A 21,694-nucleotide genomic window follows, 5' to 3' on the forward strand; every position below is an offset into this window, starting at 1 on the left:
TCTCTGAAAAGCCACTGTTGGGACCAACAATATTTATTTTATCCTACTTATCAGGAATCTCAACATATTCTAGGACGTGTATAGTTATATAAACAAACTGCAGTCCAAGAATATGTGAAGAAAGTGCAGGATAGTGGGAGAAACAATATTGTATCCCCAACAATGTTACTTCCAGGAGATGTAATGACTGGATAACCCCTTTTTACCATCCTCAGAAGGGTGAAGGGTGTATTCAGCCTAAGTTAGCTGTAGAACCACAGAGAATAAATGATGGGAAGAGTTTGCAACAGACCTGAAGAGAAATAAGACTACACAGAGAACCACAAAATCATATAAAGAGAAGGAAAATGAGCGATAGCAAATGCACTAGAAAGAGAGCACAAGAAGAGGTTGAGAGTTCGGAATAATCCTCTGGTTTCTCTTCCAGACTACCCTCAGGTACAACATCCCACACTCTCCTGGTGACTCACCCTTCCAGCTTTCTGTGAACACCATCCCTCGCACCTGCCAGGAGAACTCGCAGAAGATGTTTGACATTGCTGTGAATACAAGGTAATGCAATAAACAAATATGATCATTCAACCTCATTTGTCCTCTTCTTCTGTAAGCCTGGAAGCTTGTAGCCCAGGCAGTCTGGAAGAGGCTCCTCTTCCTGGATGAAGCACTGATCACTCCCAAGACCGGCAATACTGTAGGCCAGGGTGCCCAACGCCAGTCTTTACAGACCACAACCATGCCAGATTGTCAGGATTAGCAACATGAATATCTGTGAGATACATTTCTATCCAGTGAATCCAAATGAGACATCATTGACCTAATCTGTGGTTAATGTGAAAATCTAGCTTTGTAGGTTCGAGGGTCAGCGTTGTGGACCACTGTTGTAGGTAATAACACCACCATTCACAACAAACATACAAAGTCCTCCAAAACTCTGCTATAGAATCCATCTCCAACTCTGGCCCCCACCCTGTGGAATACCCTACCTCTCCACATCCAAGAGCAGCCATCCTACCTCACCTTCAGAAAATTGCTAAAAACCTGGCTGTTTGACAAATTTGACTAACATGAAATGGGGGTACACCCACTACTTTACTCTCCGCAGCATTTATTATCATGGTTATGTACTATATTTCTGTATTTCTGTTCTGTCTTGTACACTAATGTAGATGCGCCGTGATACTCGCGGTTTTGGGCACTGTCAACAAATAAATAAAAGATAATATCACATGTAGCTAATTTTGAGGTTTTCTCCCTACTGCCTTGCTAAGGAGGGATGCCAATTTGAGGTGATTGTTTTTGTTGTTGTACATTAGAACACAAATGGTAATTCAAATGGTTACGAAAGGTAAATTAGCATAAACAAACCATATCATGCAGCAAATATGCCAACAAAAACAAGGGGCCTCATTATAAGTTGGGTGGTGCGGTAAAATGTGACGGTAATACTGGATACCCCTGCATTTCCGCACTATCCAACTACGAGTTTGGGAGTAGGGTGCAGGAAAAACCTCCAGCAAGAAGCTAGAGGTATTTCCTCCACCTTACTGCCAAAAATCAGCCTATTTGTGAGTATTACCAGTGGTGGAATTACCTCCAGCAGTAATACTGCCGAAATCCCCCATTGAGTCCTATGGACTCCAATTAATGTGGACTAACACCACCTACTGCCACTTGTAATCTGGCGGTAATACCGCCAGACCAGGTGGCGGTAAAGGTAATATAGTTTCGTGTTATCTCAGCTGATTTATCGCTGAGATACCACTAAACTTATAATGTGGCTCAAAGTGCTTTAATGGTTAGAAAAAGCTAGACTGAAAAGGTGTTTTTTCCAGGCACTTCTTAAACAAAAGAAGGGTATAAGAGTATTGAATGTTTACAGGTAAGTCGTTCCACAATTTTGATGCCACTAATTGGAACAAATGAAATAGAAATAAGCACAAGAAGGACATGAAGATTACAGAAATAGTGTAGAAAAACATAATTGTATAATTAATTCATCTTTTTTATTATGCGCTTAATACCAGAGAATAGTGGCTAAGCACCTGACCAGGATTCAAACATGTGTTAATCTGCTTTGTCTTGCTTGCAAGATAAGCGTGTTGCCCCTCAGCTATCCTCCTGGCTATAGATAGATGGTTGATATAGTTTAATAAGATCTGAAAGATAGGATGGACATGTCCATCTATACATTTGAAGATAATACATAAATAATGAAATTGAAATCTAAACAAAATATGAAGCAGTTGCAGGTGAGCCAGATAATGAATAATGTGATCAGAGTAACTTATGTCACAGATGGCCTCAAGTACATACCAACTCTCAAAGAAAGTTGAAGCGTTTTTATTTGAAGATTTTAATAGGGACTCGCTAAGATCCGTCCCTCCCTATCCCAGGAATTTTTCAACCGCAGGATGGTCTCTAGAGATTTGTATTCCCTACTGTCCAAAACCCTGCCTGCATGGTGGCCTAAGGGCAAACACCTTTTCTAACTATCTCCTCTGGGAACAATCTAGGTGGTCCCCATTATAGGTCCCTAATGCATTGTAACATAATGATAGGTGCCTTCTGGTCTGTCCTTTTCACACCCTTTTACATCTCACCCTTATGTTTTATCCTTTGTCTTCCAAGTGTCTACTCTTCTCCCCTTCTACCTCCCACTCTCTTCCATTTCTCCCTCAGTCTTCTGCCCCTTCTGTGCTCCTACACTGCTCCGCTCCCTGCCACTACTCTCCCCTCTCCGTACTACTACTACTCTCCCTACTCTGCACAAGTACTTCTCACCCATCTCTGCACTCTTCCTCCTCCCCATCTTCACACTAATACTACTCTCCCCTCTCCTGCCACTCTTCCCGCTCCACACAAATACTCTCCCCTCACTGCACTGCTACTACTCTACCCTACCCTCTCCATACTACTACTACTCTTCTTTTTCCACACTGCTCTACCCACACCTTCTCCCACAGTTACTCTGCTTTCCCATCCCAGTCCCCTTCCCATTGAATCCCTACTCGGCCTCCTTCAGATCCACTTGCACACAACTTGCAAACCATGCACGCACTCTCAAACCCAAGTACCTCTTTCTCCCGTCAACCAATACTTCACCTTGCACACTTATTCAATACACCCTTCTCCAAGCTCTTCTACACTGTCCCTCCTCCCCTTGGTCTCTTGGTCCTCCTTCTCCTCCCTTGACCTCAACCAAATAACCCATGCCTTTCTGTTTCCTGTGCCTATTTTTATCCTCCTCCTTCCCTCTCCATTATCTCTTTCCCTCACCTGGTTTCTCGGCCCATCGACTGTGTCTTTCTTTTCCCAAGAGGATCTATTACAGGTAAGCAAACACATAAAAGGGGTCTTAAGCTCCACCCCCTTTACTATGTTGGTCAGCTGGGTCTAGGTAATGGCAACCCTCTTTAATGACACCCAATGTCCCACTTCATATTAGGACTTTCCAGCTTTTTGGTTATAGCAGTTAGCCAGGGGGCTGCTGTGTGGCCCTTTCACATGAAAGGTGAGTGTCTCTGTCCGATTTGCCTCTTGCACAGAGATGTGGCAGGGCCTGCATTGCATATTCGCTGAGGCTAGCATTATGTCCCTTGGTCAGCACCATGTTTATGGCATGTTCGATCCGCTGGATCACGGTGTGGGTTACTCTGATGCACAGCAGCTTCCTGCTGTGTCCCTCCTGGTCAGACTGCTCACATGATCTTCCAACACTAGGCATACTGGATCTTGAAGTCCTACAGGACAAGAAAGAGACTGGCCAGCATTGTGCAGTAGAAGCATGAGCCAGAAAAGGGTGGTACTCATTTCATGTAAGCATGCTGTAATGTTTACTACAAACCGTTTCCGGCAATTCATCAGTCTTCAGACATTGCAACATAGAAAGCGTAGATTCTCCTACCTGGTAATAGATGAATGTCCAAATCGTGGCTCCCAAGGAGTTCCAGGTTTCACAAGAAAGAATGGAAAGATTTCCCAGTAGAAAATAGGAATCCCCCTGGCATCTCCCTCGGAGCCCAGTTAAGTACTTGGCGACCGTGGGAAAACCAGGGAAACCCTCATGGGGGAGAAAACCCTATGAAGAGCTGCTGGGGAGCGTTGGTACAGGTGAGGCAGACAGGAGGAAACTGAAGGACCTCGGGTTCCGATAATAACGTTAGGTGTTGGTTAAATGCTGGAGAGGTATAAGGGTGAAAACACAAGGTTCAATTCAAAGGTGAGAAAACAACACAATAAGGACTGATGGTGAGATTATGAAAACAGAGTTACCATCCAAACATCTAGACCGGAGTTAGTAGTTGAGGAACCTTGAGAATCGAGTCCGTTCAAGAACTATTCCTTTGTATGAGACGGAAACAAGTTATAAAGAATTTAAGAATCAAAGAAGGTCGGGTGGCAAGGGTCGGAGTATCTGAGTGTAAGAGAAAGAAATCTACCTTTAAGGGGAGCACGAAGTAAAGTCGATATTAGCCGCGGACTGTGGGGGCGTGGCTTAATGGTTACCAATACGATACCCTCGATCCGATCGTATTCCGGATTCTAAGAATGAACAGATGTATCAAAAATAGGAAGAAAACATGGTACGGATAGAAGGAAGGAGGAAACAATGAGATGTGAAGACTGAACGAGCTATACTCACTGAGCGTCTGTGTACGCCTATGAGAGTAGCAACGCACCGGTATCCAGGACTTCCCGGCTGATATGCCGAAGAGAGATCGACTTCCGCATCCTGCGTGGCTCGAGGCAGGGAAACAACTAGACCGCCGCTAGGGCTGCCGCGGCCATAAACCGGTGCGGCCATCTTGGAATAGGTAGAAGCGGAATGATTCGTCCTCACGATCATTACAGTATGCCCCTTCTTAGGTCCTTCTCCCCCCGGCTTGTCAGGATGTTTGGCGTGAAATAGTTTCACGAGACGAGGAGCATGTACAGCGTCTTCCGGCTCCCAGGTACGATCTGAAGGGGAATAACCCTTCCAATCGATCAAATATTGTAAATGTCCCCGATGCATACGGGAATCACAAATTCCCTTCACCTCAAACTCAGGACCAGATGAGGCCAAAATAGGGGGAGGACGAGTCGTTATCGTTGGGTGAAATGAATTTCGATTGTCCGGTTTCAATTGAGAAACATGAAAAACAGGGTGAATTCGGGACCAGGTTTTAGGAAGAATAAGTCTAAAGGCAGCACTGCCAATGGGTTTATCCACCCGGAAAGGACCAAAGTATCTTGGAGACAGTTTGGACGGTACCAGGCGTCTGGGGAGAAACCGCGAAGACAACCATACCCTGTCTCCTGATTTGATGATAGGTGCAGGAGAACGAGAACGATCAGCAAATTTCTTCATTCTATCCTGGGTTTGCACTAGGGTATCTTTAGCCCTCTTGTGGCCTTGTCTGATTTGATTCATTAAATGGTCTACATCAGGAAATTTGTGTTCCGATCTTTTTAATATCGGAAATGCTGAGGGACTGAATCCGTAGGAGCAAAAAAAAGGAGAAGTGCGAATGGAGGAGTGATAGGAGTTATTGTAAGCATACTCTGCCAATGGAAGTAGATCTTTCCAGTTATCCTGAGCTGCCGAAATGTAATTTCTTAGATATCCCTCTAGCGTTTGGTTGAGCCGTTCCGTCTGCCCATTGGATTGAGGGTGGTAACCGGAACTGAGGGCACGGGAAATCCCGAGATGTTGACAGATGTGCTTCCAGTAGAGGGAGGTATATTGTGTTCCACGATCAGATATGATTGTATCCGGTAGGCCATGTAACGCAAAGATGTTATTGGTAAAGATACGGGCCATAACGGCCGCTGTAGGAATCCTGGCCAGAGGTATGAAGTGAGCCATTTTTGTAAAGGAGTCGATCACCACCATTATTGCCGAACACCCCTTTGAGGGGGGAAGATCAACGATGAAATCCGTTGAGATTATCTGCCAAGGACGCGATGGAATGGGCATCTTGACCAGTAGTCCTGCTGGAGTCCTTCGGGGAGACTTGTTCTGAAGACAATCCGGACAGGATCCAATGTATCGTTTTATGTCTTCCCGTTGAGTCGGCCACCAGAACCAGCGAGAAACCATTTCTTGTGTGGAGGTGATTCCACGATGTCCCGCTACCTTAGATTTGTGACACATATCCAATACCTCCTTCTGGAGGGAGGTTGTAGGAATGAAGGCCCGATGACCTAGGAAATAGCATCCATCCTCCTTGACCAATGTGGGTAGTGTCCCTTGTGACATGCCTGGTTTTCCAACTGATTTGGATTGACCCCTCAGACGTGTCAGGAAGTCCTGGGAGGTATGTAATCCTAACGCCATTTTGGGAAAAATCGGTTCAGAACTAAAGGAATCATTAGGGAGCTGTTCTTTACGTGATAAAGCGTCAGCGATTACGTTATCCTTCCCAGGTATGAAGGAGAAAGTGATCCTAAAAGGAGAAAAAAAATGAGCCCACCGGGCCTGACGACTATTGCAAGTCTGGGCGTACTGTAGAATACGAAGATTGTGATGGTCCGTTCGAACTTCCACCGGGTACTTAGCTCCAAGTAGTAAATGTCTCCACTCTTCGAATGCTCTTTTGATGGCTAACAGCTCCTTTTCCAATACCGTGTAGTTTAATTCTGCAGGTGCCAAGGTCTTAGATAGATATGCCACCGGATGTTCCTGTTCGGCATTATCAGACTGAAGAAGAACAGCTCCCAAAGCATATTGAGAAGCATCAGTCTCCACGATAAACTGGCGATTCTGATCAGGTGTCTGCAGAACAGGGGCGGACGTGAACAGATCTTTAAGTCTCTTAAAGGCTTGATCAGTACTCTCAGGCCAAGAAAAGGACACCCCCTTTTTTAACAGATTCGTCAGTGGTTTAGTCAGGCTTGAGAATCCCGGAATAAACCGCCGGTAAAAATTGGCAAGGCCGATAAAACGCTGGATGTCTTTCCCTGAGGTCGGGACAGGCCAATCCAATACGGCGGAAACCTTCTCCGGGTCCATAGCTACCCCTTTTGCCGATAGAACATAACCCAGGTAAGTGACTTGTGGTTGGTGGAAGGAGCATTTCTCTAATTTGCAGAATAGGTGATTTTGATGTAGACGACGAAGAACCTCTCCCACATGTTTAACATGGTCCTGTAGAGTATAGGAGAAGACCAAAATATCGTCCAGATACACTATTACATTATGTAAGAGTAGATCAGCGAAGAGATGGTCCATAAAGCGTTGAAATATCGCCGGGGCATTAGAGAGCCCGAACGGCATAACATGGTATTGGTAATGACCAAACGGTGTCCGGAAAGCCGTCTTCCATTCATCACCGGCCTTGATTCTTATCAGATGGTATGCTCCCTTGAGATCCAATTTAGTGTATAATCTTGCCCCCCTGACTGCTTCCAGAATATCTGGTATCAGGGGCATCGGATATTTGTCTGGTATAGTGATTTTATTGAGGCCCCGGAAATCTATGCAAGGGCGAAGTTCAGTTGTGTTCCGTTTAGATATAAAAAATAGGGAAGCAGCTGCCGGTGAAGTAGATTCAGTAATCAACCCATTCATAAGATTTACTCTAAGGTACTCTCGTAACACCTCTTTTTCGTTATGAGACAGGATGTACATTCGACCAAAGGGTAACGGTTGGTCAGGTATTAGATCGATGGCACAATCGTCTCGTCTATGAGGTGGTAACTGTGAGTACTCAGAGGTAGAAAAGACTTCTTTATATTGATAGTACATGTTGGGAAGACCTGTGATTTGATTGAGAGTTGTGATTCCCTGAAATTTAGAAGAGGAAGAACTGGTATCCAACAGAACCTCTTGTTGATCTTTTATGCAGTGGCCAAGACAAAATTCGGAACCCAAAAAGAAGGACCCAGCTGTCCAATTAATAAAGGGGTTATGCTTCCTGAGCCATGGTATGCCCAAAATAATAGGATGGTGTGCTGCTCGGATGATGTCTAGAATTATGTGTTCATGATGAGAAGAGATAGACATAAGCAGGGGACCGGTATGATCCGTAATGGGTCCAGATGTCAAAGGACTGCCATCAACACTTTCCACGGGAATGGATTCTATCTTTGAAGACCGTGGGATACCATGAGAAGAGGCCCAGTGATCGTCGATAAAATTCCCTGCTGCACCACTATCAATAAGGACCGGGATATCTTGTAGGACCTGTTTCCCAAAGGTTAGCGATACCTTTACAACCACCATGGTAGTATCCGAGGGATTGTTACAAGTCGATGTATGGACAACTTGTGAGGAACCTTGTTTAACCATAGGATCCCGAACCGTGGTTCCCCTTACGGTCGGGCGTTTGCGTTTCCCGGTCTCCTTGGTGGTGCAATTGGACACTCCTGTACGGTGTGGGTATTGGAACCACAATACATACATAAACCAAGGGATCGTCTTCGACTCCGTTCCTCAAAGGAAAGAGGCCCTCTGCCTGTTGCACCTAGTTGCATGGGTTCCTCGGTGGATGGAACCCGTGGAGTAGCAGGCAGATTAGGAGAAAAACGGGGCAACCGTCCTTTCCTTTTTTCACTGGTGCGTTCCTTCATTCGATAATCAATCTGAAGGACTAGTGCGATAAGCTCAGTTAAAGAAGAGGAACGAGGAACCCTGGATATTTCATCTTTCAATTCTTCAGATAGTCCTCTTCTAAAGATGGTGATCTGTGCGTCATTGGACCAAGTAGTTTCGCTGGCCATTTGTTTAAATCTGGTTATATAAGCCAGAATGTCTGAATTTCCCTGTTTTAAATCCAACAAGTGTTCTTGGGAAGCTACTTGAATCTCCTGCCGGCCAAACATTGCACGAACACTATTACAAAAGGCCGGATGGGAGTCTAATATAGGGTTATTACTGGTGATTAGGGGTGTGGCCCAGGCTAAAGCTGGTCCAGTCATTTGGGACACCATGTAACCCACACGATCCCGATCGGTATGGAAAAAGGCGTTCTTAAAAGAAAACTGAACGTAACAGGAATCTATGAATTCTTTCACCTTATGGGGATTCCCATCGAATTGGCCTCCCGGAAGAGGCCCTGGAGGGACCTCTGAGCAATGGGGAACCCGTGAGGCAGCAGTATGTTGTGCTAATTGTTGGGCCATCTGCTGAGCTGCCTGTTGTTGATTCTGTTTTAGGGCAGAATTTTCCTGCTGGAGTTGTTGAACCTCAGTGGTCAAGGATTGTACGGCAGCGATCAACTGTTGGATCTGCTGTTGTTGTTGGGAGTCCATAATGAGGATCTTCTAGGCTCCCAGTTGCAATGACTAAAGAGCAAAGTATGTTTTCAGGCGTTGCTATCTGTAATGTTTACTACAAACCGTTTCCGGCAATTCATCAGTCTTCAGACATTGCAACATAGAAAGCGTAGATTCTCCTACCTGGTAATAGATGAATGTCCAAATCGTGGCTCCCAAGGAGTTCCAGGTTTCACAAGAAAGAATGGAAAGATTTCCCAGTAGAAAATAGGAATCCCCCTGGCATCTCCCTCGGAGCCCAGTTAAGTACTTGGCGACCGTGGGAAAACCAGGGAAACCCTCATGGGGGAGAAAACCCTATGAAGAGCTGCTGGGGAGCGTTGGTACAGGTGAGGCAGACAGGAGGAAACTGAAGGACCTCGGGTTCCGATAATAACGTTAGGTGTTGGTTAAATGCTGGAGAGGTATAAGGGTGAAAACACAAGGTTCAATTCAAAGGTGAGAAAACAACACAATAAGGACTGATGGTGAGATTATGAAAACAGAGTTACCATCCAAACATCTAGACCGGAGTTAGTAGTTGAGGAACCTTGAGAATCGAGTCCGTTCAAGAACTATTCCTTTGTATGAGACGGAAACAAGTTATAAAGAATTTAAGAATCAAAGAAGGTCGGGTGGCAAGGGTCGGAGTATCTGAGTGTAAGAGAAAGAAATCTACCTTTAAGGGGAGCACGAAGTAAAGTCGATATTAGCCGCGGACTGTGGGGGCGTGGCTTAATGGTTACCAATACGATACCCTCGATCCGATCGTATTCCGGATTCTAAGAATGAACAGATGTATCAAAAATAGGAAGAAAACATGGTACGGATAGAAGGAAGGAGGAAACAATGAGATGTGAAGACTGAACGAGCTATACTCACTGAGCGTCTGTGTACTCCTATGAGAGTAGCAACGCACCGGTATCCAGGACTTCCCGGCTGATATGCCGAAGAGAGATCGACTTCCGCATCCTGCGTGGCTCGAGGCAGGGAAACAACTAGACCGCCGCTAGGGCTGCCGCGGCCATAAACCGGTGCGGCCATCTTGGAATAGGTAGAAGCGGAATGATTCGTCCTCACGATCATTACACATGCACAACTATAAAGTACAAGGACTAGGGATCTCCCAACTCCCACACCATGCCTCTGGGGACTGGCAATGGTGAAAATTCTGGTAGGCCTCCCACCCCAAGTTGAGTGGGGTCCCCACCTATTCTTGAATGGGTCAGATCCCTGACTGCGTCACACACCTCCATCTTTTTTTTCCAAAGCCCCTCTCCTTTTTTATTTCTATTTTATTCATTTTCCATATTGTTGTCATCATCATAAGTGACCAGTATAACAAACGCGCCCCCCCTCTGCTCCCTGCCAGAAGGAAAATAGACTATTTTTGTAAACATCTTTTCCCTCAGGATCCGACGATGTCCATTATTCTTATCTTGTATGGGCACCATTGTATCATGTAGTCACTTTGTAAGTAGTTCAATTCCGGGCCACAGTCTTTCTTGAACCCTTCTTGCTCTCCTTGGAATTTGTATGTTACCTATTCTAGGGACACAAATGACCACACCTTTTTGAGCCAGTCTTGTAGTGTAGGTGGTGACTGTTGCTTCCACCTTTGCGCAATCACCAGCCATACCGCTATTAACAATATCATGAACCCCTTTTTCTGAGTTGTGGTAGGAGTTTTCAACTTCGGTTCCCACATGCCACACATCCATACCTTTTCTCCTAGCTGATCTACTCCCTGAAGCATCCTTTGCATTTGTGATATAACCCCGTCCCAGAACATCGGTAGCTCTGGACTTTCACATGTCATCTGCAAAGGCAACTACCTTATGTGCTATTCCCGCCATTTCTATGCCTCTAATCTGTTCGGTATTTTTGTTTACAGTGGTTCTAAATAGATTGCATAGAGCATCGGTGATAGGGTGCAGCCTTGTTTAGTGCCCTGGCACACTGCTACTATATGTTTCCCTATTCCGTTTAGGGTGATACGAATTCCCCGTAGTTTGTAATTGGCTTGCACCATTTGTGTAACATTTTGTCATGATGCCTACCCCCGGGCATCCAGACCAAGTCCATCAACCCCGGAAGCAGGCATCATGTTACCTGGAGCAAACCCAGCAACCCCTATTAGGGGCTATCTGGGTACAGTCCTGGCGCCTTTGGTGCCAGGCTCATATGGGACATCAGTCCTGGCCCAATAGGCGCCAGGCTCATATGTTAAAACGTACCTGATGCAGACCATGCTGCAAGGGATCCAAGCCCATGTGAGGCTTGAAGGGACTATTTTATCTTAGGAACTATTTTGTTACTCAGGTGTGGTTGTTGTGGAATACTTACCTGGGACTACTTTGAAGGCTATTTAAACCACGCCCGAAGAGCAGCACATGCTTCGCATTATTCTGCATCCAGCAGCGTAACGCTCACCGTGTCTGCAGTCAGCATCCAGCATCCTGCCATGCCCGCCTCGAATCCAGAGCGCCTAGAAAGAAGGGAAAGAAGAACAAAGGTTAGAACAAGAACTTTACTGGATTTCTTACCTGATTTCGGATTCAGCGCATCTTTGAACCAGAAACAGACTTCATTTTAAACATGTCGCATCGCCAGCAGCAGCGCCGCTCCATACTCACCGTTCCTCGCAGCATCTGTACGATCCGGTGCTGTCTCCATCACCAGGTTGCCGCATTCCAGCACCTAAGGGGGACAAGAAAACAACAAGGTGAGCCAAGGGAACAAACAAGGACAATCTCTTGCCACCATATGCTTACCTGATTTTACCGCAGGAGGCATTGTCCACCAGCACGCCAAATCTTCCTATGCTGCACCTGCAAGAAAAGAGAAAGCAGCAAGTTAAACCTTGGCATCATTTACAGGACAATGTTACAAAATACAGACTCTTACCTGAACGCTTTCTGCTGCCACACGACGATCATCTTTTGGGTCTAAGCTGCAAAAGAAACAAGGAATTGGACAAGAGTGATTATTCGGACATTTTGAACTCTTTAGAACTATATACTTATGGCCTTTCGCCCGGAGGTTTGGAGCCAAGATTTGTCCAGAACTCTTCCAATACCCTCAAGCCAGTGAAGTAACTGGCCATCAACGCACCACTGCATTCTTCGCAGGATGGAGAGCTCATCATACAAAACTATAAGGTGAGCTTTGTGAAAGGGAATGTCAGAAGTGATAAGTGGGGACGCAGTGAGGTGTTACTACTCAAATCCACAGGTGGCTAATTCCCTTTCCCCGTCTTTAGGAGACTACTTCTACGGGTCAAGCAGACTGAGCTAGGTGGGCCAGTCCAGTCAGTCATCTCTGCACTACGCATCACGTTGGTGGAGACCGTGGCTGTCCAGTTCCGCTCGACACCCCTGTGGGAGCCAGGTGAGTGTAACACATTTTCCCTGAATCCCATGGATTCAAGATGCGAAACAGCAGAGACCATTCAACCCTACCAAAAGCTTTTTCTGCATCTAGTGAGACTAATATTGATGGGGTTTGAGTTATGCCTATTTTTCAATTGGGCAAATCAACATGTGTTGTCAAACTTTTGTCTTGACGGAATGAATCTCGATTGATCATATCCAATCAGTTTGGGAAGTAAGCATGTTACTATATTAGCAAGAACCTTTATATATAATTTTGCTTCTAGATTGATTAATGCTATCGGCCTGTAGGATCCCGGTAATGTCGGGTCTTTACCTTGTTTGTTGAATACTAACAGTTTGGCCTCATTCATTGACAGGGTGATATTCCCCCTTTTTTTTAAATGCATTGTATAGCTTTGTGAGAACCAGAACCAATATATCAGTATATTTTCTATAAAATATCACTGTACATCCGTCTTACCCTGGGGCTTTTTTTAATGGTAGATCTTGTATTGCTTTTTTAACTTCTTCCTCCATAATTCTTCTAACACCATCTTCTCTTCTCTCAATATCTTTGGGAGTGTTAGTCTTGATAGGTAATCTACCTGATCTTGCTCTGATGGGTTATCTCTTGAATATAGGTTTCGGTAATATTCTCTGAACACTTCCCTGATGACCTCGATTTTTGTTAGGAGCCGCACTTGATTGTCTTGTAGTTTTGTGATTGTTTGAATACGATGTTTGTCCCTCAATTTTCTAGCCAAGTGTCTATCCGCTTTATTAGCTTTTACATAATGCCATTGTTTTAAGTATAGGAGACCTTTCTCTGCCCGTTTCGTTCTAATGGTTTCCAATTGTCCCTGGACATGTCTTAATGCTTTTCGTAATCCATTGCTAGGGTTTTTGGAGATCTCTCCCTGGATGTTGCGTAGTTTCCCCTCTAGTTCCTTTTCCCACTGAACTCTTTGTTTATCACTCCTAGCTTTAAGTGCTACCAAGTGTCCCCTCATTACTGCCTTGAAGGCTTTCCAAATTGTCTCTTGTGAGACCTCTTCTGTCTCATTTTGGCTAAAATATTGTTCTGTCTTGTCTCTTATAGCGGCTTCCTGTATTGGATCGTGTAGGAGGTCGGCCGGTAATTTCCAGAGCCCCAGTTTCCTATTTTTCATACAGCTGCCCAACCACAGTGGGGCATGATCTGATATCGAAATTGTTCCTAGCTCTATAGTTTGCACTTTCCCCATTAGCCCTGTTGACACCAAGATGTAGTATTTTCTAGACATAGAGCTATGTGCATGAGAGTAATGGGTGAAGCCCTGTGATTGGCCTCTCATTACCCTCCACACGTCTTGGAGCGCTAGTATCTCAACTTTTCGCCGTAGGGTTTTTGAGGGTGCCCGCGATCCCCTATTCAGGTCCCTAGACCTGTCCACTTTAGGCTCCCTTAGTGAATGTTTCTAATTTAGCTAGAACATCTCTCAAGAATACATCCTGACCTATGTTCGGGGCATACACTGATACTAACGTAATAATTTTATCTTCTAGGATCGCATTCAGGAATAAATACCTTCCCTTTATATCCATCATTGAATCTTGAATTTGCAAGCCCAGCTTATCGTGAAACGCTATTAGTACCCCAGCTTTTTTTGCTCCTGTATTAGCCTGATAAATTTGCGTATAACCTCTAATTCGCAGGTTCCCCCTATCCATTTTATTTATGTGGGTTTCTTGTTACATGAGGATATCAATTTTTTCTCTGTGCAGAACATTTTCTATCTTTTTCCTTTTTACTGGGGTATTCAGTCCCCTTACATTAAAGGTGAGAATTTTAATCTCCCCCCCATTTGAGTTCCTTCCCTCATTTTCTCTCCCTTGATTTCTGATCCTTCCACCTTTCCCGGTCTTTTCACATCCAACCCTCCCCTTTAAGTGCCCCATCCCATACCTCCCTTCCCTTCACCAACAACCCCCAACTTGGTGGTTCCCTCCCTCTCCCCTCCCTTGCCCTGAGGAGGGCCAGTTTGTATGTTCGCTCGGACGCATAGACTGTCGCGCCTGGCCCTCTTCCTTAACCAGAGAAATAGTCATTGTGCGGATTCCTATACCCCACTAAGATTCTAAAATACTCCCCTTTTCACCCCCCCTTGTGCCGCATATCTAATGGTTTGTGTGTCATCTTACCCCTTCGTGGGGAGTTGTTCTGTCACCATGTCCCCTGCCCTCTTCCATCTATAGTTCGTATCTTGATATATCTCACCATCTTGTATCTCTGTCTCAATGTTTCATTTCTTGTCGGTGCTCTTTCCCTTTTTCTGGACCGTTTTCCAGTTCCACTGTCTTCTTCGGCTTCTGTCTCCTCTTTGTTGGTTCTCTGCCGCGTCCTTGACTTCTTTCTTTATTTTCAATATCTGTATGCCCTCCTCACAAGTCGTGATTCTATGTTGTATTCCTTCGCACGTAATAGGCATAGAATTGTCTATTTACATCTGACTTGTTTTGTTACTAAGAATTTCACCACTGGGTCCATTCCTCTCGTTTTGTGTAGCGTGGCACGTGCTAAGTCTTGCTATAGTTGAACTTTCCCTACATTCATTCGAATTTGACCCGCAGTCCTTGCTTTCCTCAGAATTTGTTCCTTCGGGGAGTATGAAGTGAGTGCTACTAGTACGTCCTTTGGACGTGCGCCCGGTTCTCCTGTTCTCCTTGGGCCCACGCGTTGCACCTGATCCACCCGAACCTCCTCTTCTCCATTGCTTGCTATAACGTCCGTGAAGACATGTTGGACTGCCCCTGCTAGGTCTTTATCCTCCACTGATTCTGCCATATTTTTAATTCTAATGTTGGACCTCCGAGATCGGTTTTCCAGATCTTCACATTGAATCTGAAGATTCAGTGTAAAATGTGATATATGTTCTAGGACTTCCACGCTTTGTTGTGCTTCCTCTTTCACATTTTGCTCTACTTTCTCCAGTGTATTTGTTCTCTCTTCCAATTTTGCCACATCCATTCTCAGTTCCTGCACAGATTGTTTAATTTCTTCTATGAAATGAGGAATTCCTTAAACCAATTTTGCATGTCTTCTTTGGTTGCCGCTATTGTTAATCCTGAGCGTGTCTCTGGGGCTTGTAGTTTTTGAGTTGCCCCTCCATTTTTTGGGAAGGTTGGGGTTTCAGTGGTCCATAGCTGTTTTACACTTGGCTCTTGTCTTGCCTGGGGTTTGAGTGGAGTTCCCTGTACCCCTTTCCCTCTTGTCTTGGACATGTGCTAGTGATTTCTTTGAACAGCTCTTGCCTCTAGTTTGTTTATGCGTGAGGGGCTCAAACCGAGCAGCCTCTCTATGTTCACCCACTCTCTGTCCCATACTCCATTCCTGTACGCGTCTTATTTCCAAACGGCCTCCCACCCCCTGTCTCACTCTTCCTGTATCGTTATGCACTTCTTTTTGTTTCCTGGAGTTGGTGCCCCTGCTTTCCAGGTCTGACAATTCAAATGATACCTCTTAGAGTTCATTCTTTGATTATTGCCGAATGCACGTACTTCCTTATTACCCTTTGATCTCTTCTCCTCCACCCTCGTGTGTTGCTATAGTCTGTGGCTGAGGGGAGCAGTTATTTTTTTTTCCAGCTGTTTATGGTGTTTACCAACTTTGTTCTGGTGTTGCTTGGTACTTTTATAGTATCCCTCCTCCCTGCTGTGGGAGTCGTGCCGTAAATCGGTGGGAGCGAGCTCAGAGTTCTTTCAGCCTTTGTTGTTAATGCATTAGCGGTTGCATGAATCTGCCTGTCGGGCACCCTGAAAAAACTCCACCTTTAGAATTTCTATCCGACGGTTGGCGCGTCTTACTTTCTGTCCCTCCGGGTCCGCGCTGTCCTACCCTCCTCCTACCGTGTCTCAGGTGCTCTTCCTTTTGCTTCGTCCGTGAGCTTCTATCTTCTAAGCTCTTCCTGGGAGGTGGCAAATATCTCCCTGTGGTCCTTTTCCTTCGGGCGCTGTGTCTGCAGCCATGCATCAGCTGATTATGGAGCGTGGGGGGGGCCTCCTAGTTTCGGAGCTCTTCCTGTGTCAGCTCCTCGTCACTGGTCTCTCACACCATTGTTTCGGCTGATGTCAGAGGCTATCATATCATAACTTGTTAAATTCTGGCACACTTTATTTTACTGCTTATAGTTGCGGCCCAGTTGGGATAGACTCTTAGGTACGTCTTCTTCCGCCGGCCGCCATCTTGGGAATCCCCTCTCCTTTTTCTAACATCTAACTACCTTTTGCCGGATATTTTTCGGGGCTTTCTCTCCTCTCCAACTTTTCTGCTCCTGGCTGTCCTGTGGAACCTGACCTGGACCTGGATGTCCTGTGGGACAGTGATAGAAGGTATGTCCCCTTTTCTCACAGGCATAGCATCTGATGGCTTGGTTCACATGCGGGATGATGGGTGTCTTACAGCTTTGATACTGGTGGCACCACAAGGATTCCATCCATTCAATGAACCTCAGCAACCTACTGCCCAATAGAAGGGGCTCTGGAAGGTTCATGATTACTAGGATTTGGTGTTTTGTTTTATTTTTATATTGTGATTTCATTTAAATAAAACTTTACACAACAGTTCATCATAACAAAAAATGAAAAGAACAAGAAAAAATAGATTTTTTTTTAAACATCATACATATTATACATTTCCTACAGGTCAAGTACAATTGAAATTTTTTTTTTTTTTTTAAACGAGCAAGAACAAGAGACAAATGATCAGCACACATGAGTCTTGACCACAGGATCCCCTTTGAACTGTCTGAGGAGAAACTGCCACCTTCCTTAACAAAATAAGTCATTCTAATCGTGGTTAAAACCTGACAGTCCAAAATCCAATGTTTTAAAGTTTCCAAACAGCTGTTAGAATTACAGAAGCGACAAGACATAGATGGCTGATATTCACCCCAATGTTTGGTCTGCTCTTTAGATTTTATTTCATTGAGCCTCAATCGCATGTGTGTCATACGGACCCTTGAGCATGGAAAACATTTGAGGTCTACAGAAAGATTGCCAAACCTTTTCAGAAACCTTGCATATTCCCGATAAGATGACTATGATCCCAAGGCCTCCAGGGTCAGTCGCCAGTCATCCCTAAACAATTTAGTTGTCACAGCCTCAGGATTTCCCATCAATTCTATCTCGGAGGACCCGATGCGATCCAATAGATTGCCCATCAGACCTCTAAATAGAATAACAGATTTTACAGAACATGTAGTCAAGATTTGCTGAAAGTCCTAAAAAATGCAATTCTGGGGGGAGATATACATTTATCGAGAATTGCCAGCTGTTTCCACTGAAATCGGGCATCAAGAGAAATCAAATTCAATTTGTGGTGAACAATTGCACAGGGAATAGCACTTGAAAGCCCCAACATGTTTTTCCACACCATGCCCTGCATGGAATCCAGGCAAGGATCAAGAGTTACTGATCAATAGCATACAATATCACAGGCTCAATCTTTCCATGATAGTACTTTATAACTGGGAGACAGAAGAAACTACATAGCTTCCTATGGATCCTCTTTATATAGGGCAATAGAGGCGCCATCTTGTTTTTCAGCATTTTTGTCCACATGTTAACAGATGATATATTGGTCAAATTGTAACCTAAGTAACGCAGAGAAGCCACCTGCTCAACCCTTTCAGTCCCCAAGGACCACCACATGGTTTTGGGTTTTCTGTTGAACGAAAAAACCAACACCGTACATTTCTGGCCATTTACCTTGAGATTGTTTATAGAAAATAAATGGCAATTTCTTTTGAAGGCCCTGCAGAGACCTATCAAAGATAAAACTTAATTGGCTTGCCTTTGCAGGTGATATTATTAAGTGACCCAATTTTACAGGAATCACCTTTTGGGTAGCCCACGGCTCTTCAATGTCCCTTAGGTAAAGATTAGAAAGGGTCGGAGCCATAGTACAACCCTGTCTAAGCCCTAAGTTTGTCAAAATAGGCCTAGATACTGCCCCTTCCTTGGTGAGCTGAACCCTCAGCATACAATTTTTATGCAGCCAAGCAATCAGCTGCACCAGTTTCCTTGGTACCTTAAATCTCATCGATTTGTCCCATAACAGCTGACATTGTTCACCGTCAAAGGCAGAAGACAAGTCCAGGGAGGCCATATATATGTTGCCTCCCTGGAATCCCTTCACAGTGTGCAACAGATATTTCAATATCGTGGTGTTTAAAGATGTACCCATCTGTCTACGAAATCCCACCTGAAAGCGCGACAAGAATGAAAAAACCTTGCTAGACAAGTCGATTAAGGCGATAGGCCTGTAATTCCCCTGGGGTCAGCCTTTTTAAAGATTGGAATAATAATAGACTTGGCCCAAGAAGCAAGAAGTCTATGAGAGGCATACATAGCATCACGATTTGGTTTTAGTAAGTAAGCCGAAGTTATGGGATCCTTTTTCAGTACAAACGGTGGAAGCCCGTCGGGGCCAGGGTCCCTGGATGGTTTCACTTGATTGATAGCCCATATAATGTCCTCCACCGCCCAAGGACACGGATCATCTGGATCCATATTGTCCAACCATTCTGAAGAATGCACATGCTCTGTCGTAATATTACATTTCTGGCAGTAAAAGGACACCCAAGTATGCCATTGATTAGCATTCTACATGCTATAGACTTTCTCCCCAGACTTGTTAATTTGTGACCAAAATTCCCTAGAATTGGCACTTATCAGATTCCGCAACATGGCTTGGTTACCTCTCAATGAAAGTTCAAATTTCTGATATCTAACCAAGTTTCTATGGCGCTAACATTCCTTTCCTACTTCTTTAATTGGTAACTCCCATTTCTGCAGTGACCTAATGACTTGATGTTTTAAAGTCTTGGAGTTTTTTATTTTAGAATTGAAACAATGGGGATATACTTTTTTAATACGAGTTTCTGTATCAAAAGAGATTTTTTTCCATACCCTCCATATTGTAGGTATTCAACGGTCTAGTACATAGACGAAAGGTGTGCCTCCCCAAATTCAGAACTTCCTCCAACAGAGCCATATCTGTCTGAAATAAATACTTAATAAGTTTAGCGTACGACTTGAGATCCCAATCACAGGTCAATCCCTTTCTGTCCATTTTTATCAGAACCAACATGGGACAGTGATTGTGAGTATGCACAGCCATGTTCCAGGTGAAGTTAATTATCAAGTGGTCACTAGTTCCAGGATCACAAAAACCCAGTTGCTACATTGAGATTTGAAAGATGTAGCAACAGAAATGTGATCTAACCATGAGTCAAAATCACCTCGGTACCAGGTGTAAATATGATGATCCTTCTTCCGATCTACCTCCAACTGTTGCAAATCCCAATTAGTCATAAACGTGTCCCGCTGCATCCCCCTTGTTAGGTTGGTACAGCTATACAGTGGAGAACAGGAGAGCAAGATGTAACCGACCTTCAACACAATAGACTTTAAAGTCGCCCCCGATGATTACAGTGTGCTGATGCCCATCAGTCAGCTAAGAGTCAAGTAGATCTGTCAAACGGTAATGGAACCCTTCTATTGATGTGGTTTCAATACACACTGACCAAAAGAACCTCTGTTGCAGTATCAGGAAAAATCACATGGACAGCCAGTATACCCTCCACTGCCAACCACTTATAAACTGTGAGATTTAGATTGTTATCTGTAGCTATCGCCATGCCGCCGCTTGGTCTGCCCTTGGCCCCCTACAAAGTCGGAACACAAAAAGTACAATAACCCTGCAGTGTAAAGTTGCCCACATCCATTGTTTTCTGAATAGAGAGTACATTATAGTCATGTACATCTACCAGTCTATTCCATGCATGTAAAAACATTTTTCAAACCCAGATATTCCAAGAAGCATGTCTGATTTCGAAAAGTCTAGGGTTGGTTGAGGCTCGTGGATAGCGACGCAAAGGTTTTGTTACGCTCACCTGGCTCCCACAGGGGCGTCGATCAAAACTGGACAGCCGTGGTCTCCACCAGTGTGATGCGTAGTGCCGAGATGACAGACTGGACTGGCCCACCTAGCTTCGTTTGCTTGGCCCGTAGGAGTATTCTTCTGCAAATGGAGAAAGGGAATTAACCACAGTGGAGTTGAGCGTTAACCCCCACCCCCGCTGTTCTCCCCACTGATCACCTTTAATGTCCCCTCTTATAGTCTCACCTGATGGTTTGGAAAGATGAGCTCTCCATCCTGCATCGAGCGCAGGGCCGCATAGATAACCAGTTGCTTCACTGGTTCGAAGGAATAGGTGAGTTCCAGAACAATATTGACTCTGAGATTTCCGGCAAGACGCCGTAGGTATATAGTTCGTAAGAGTTTAAATGTCTGACTTTCACTCTTGTCCGATTCCTTGCAGGTTGCAGCTTGACCCTAGCGAAGAGTTCCTCGTGGCAACCGGTAACTTTCAGGTAAGGATTTGTATTATCCAACACAGTTCGATAAAATGATGTCAGTATGTAACCAGTTCTTTTCTCCCTTATTCAGGTGCTGAGAGAAATTATGAAGTCTCAGGGAATAATGCCTCTGGCGGTAAAATTAGGTAAGTCTATTGTGAGGAGGATTCCCCTTGTTTGTCCCTTTGTTTCACCTTGCTGTCCTTTTGTTTCCCCTTAGGGGCCAGGGTACGGCGAAGTTGTGGTGGAGGCTGCGCCGACCCGTGAAGAGGAATAGTACCCCCGGCGGTAAAATTAGGTAAGTCTATGGGGGTAACTAATATTGCCTCTGTTTATTCCCTTGGCTCACCTTGCTGTTCTTGTGTTCCCCTTAGGTGCCGGAGCGCGGCGGGAACATGTAGAAGGATGCGGTGAATAGTGAAGATGCTGCGAAGGCCGGTGAGTTCAGCGCGGCGCTGCAGCAGGCGAGGCGACGCGCATAAAATAACTTCTTTCTTCCAGCTCGAAGGCGCAGTGGATCGGGAATTCAGGTAAGGATCAAAGGTATTGCTCTGGTTCTAACCTTTTCTCCTTCTTTCTCCCTTTTTCTAGGAGCTCCAGACTCGAGGCGGGCATTGCAGAAGACTGGATGTAGACTTGCAGGCACGGTGAGCGTTACGCTGCTGGATGCAGAATAACGCGAA

General features: G+C 44.9%; 1 protein-coding gene across 1 annotated transcript in view; it reads left to right on the top strand.

Moving 5' to 3' along the window:
* The window catches only part of LOC138510506 (alpha-2-macroglobulin-like), a 1,041,624-nt gene that overhangs the window by 921,614 nt on the left and 98,316 nt on the right, over positions 1-21,694 (top strand). Inside the window, exon 31 of the mRNA XM_069626208.1 lies at positions 428-552. Coding sequence (XP_069482309.1) covers positions 428-552 — 125 coding nt within the window. The remainder of the gene's footprint in view (positions 1-427; positions 553-21,694) is intronic.

Source organism: Ambystoma mexicanum, chromosome 6p (assembly GCF_040938575.1).
Source record: "Ambystoma mexicanum isolate Mex_15411 chromosome 6p, UKY_AmexF1_1, whole genome shotgun sequence".
Taxonomy (NCBI): domain Eukaryota; kingdom Metazoa; phylum Chordata; class Amphibia; order Caudata; family Ambystomatidae; genus Ambystoma; species Ambystoma mexicanum.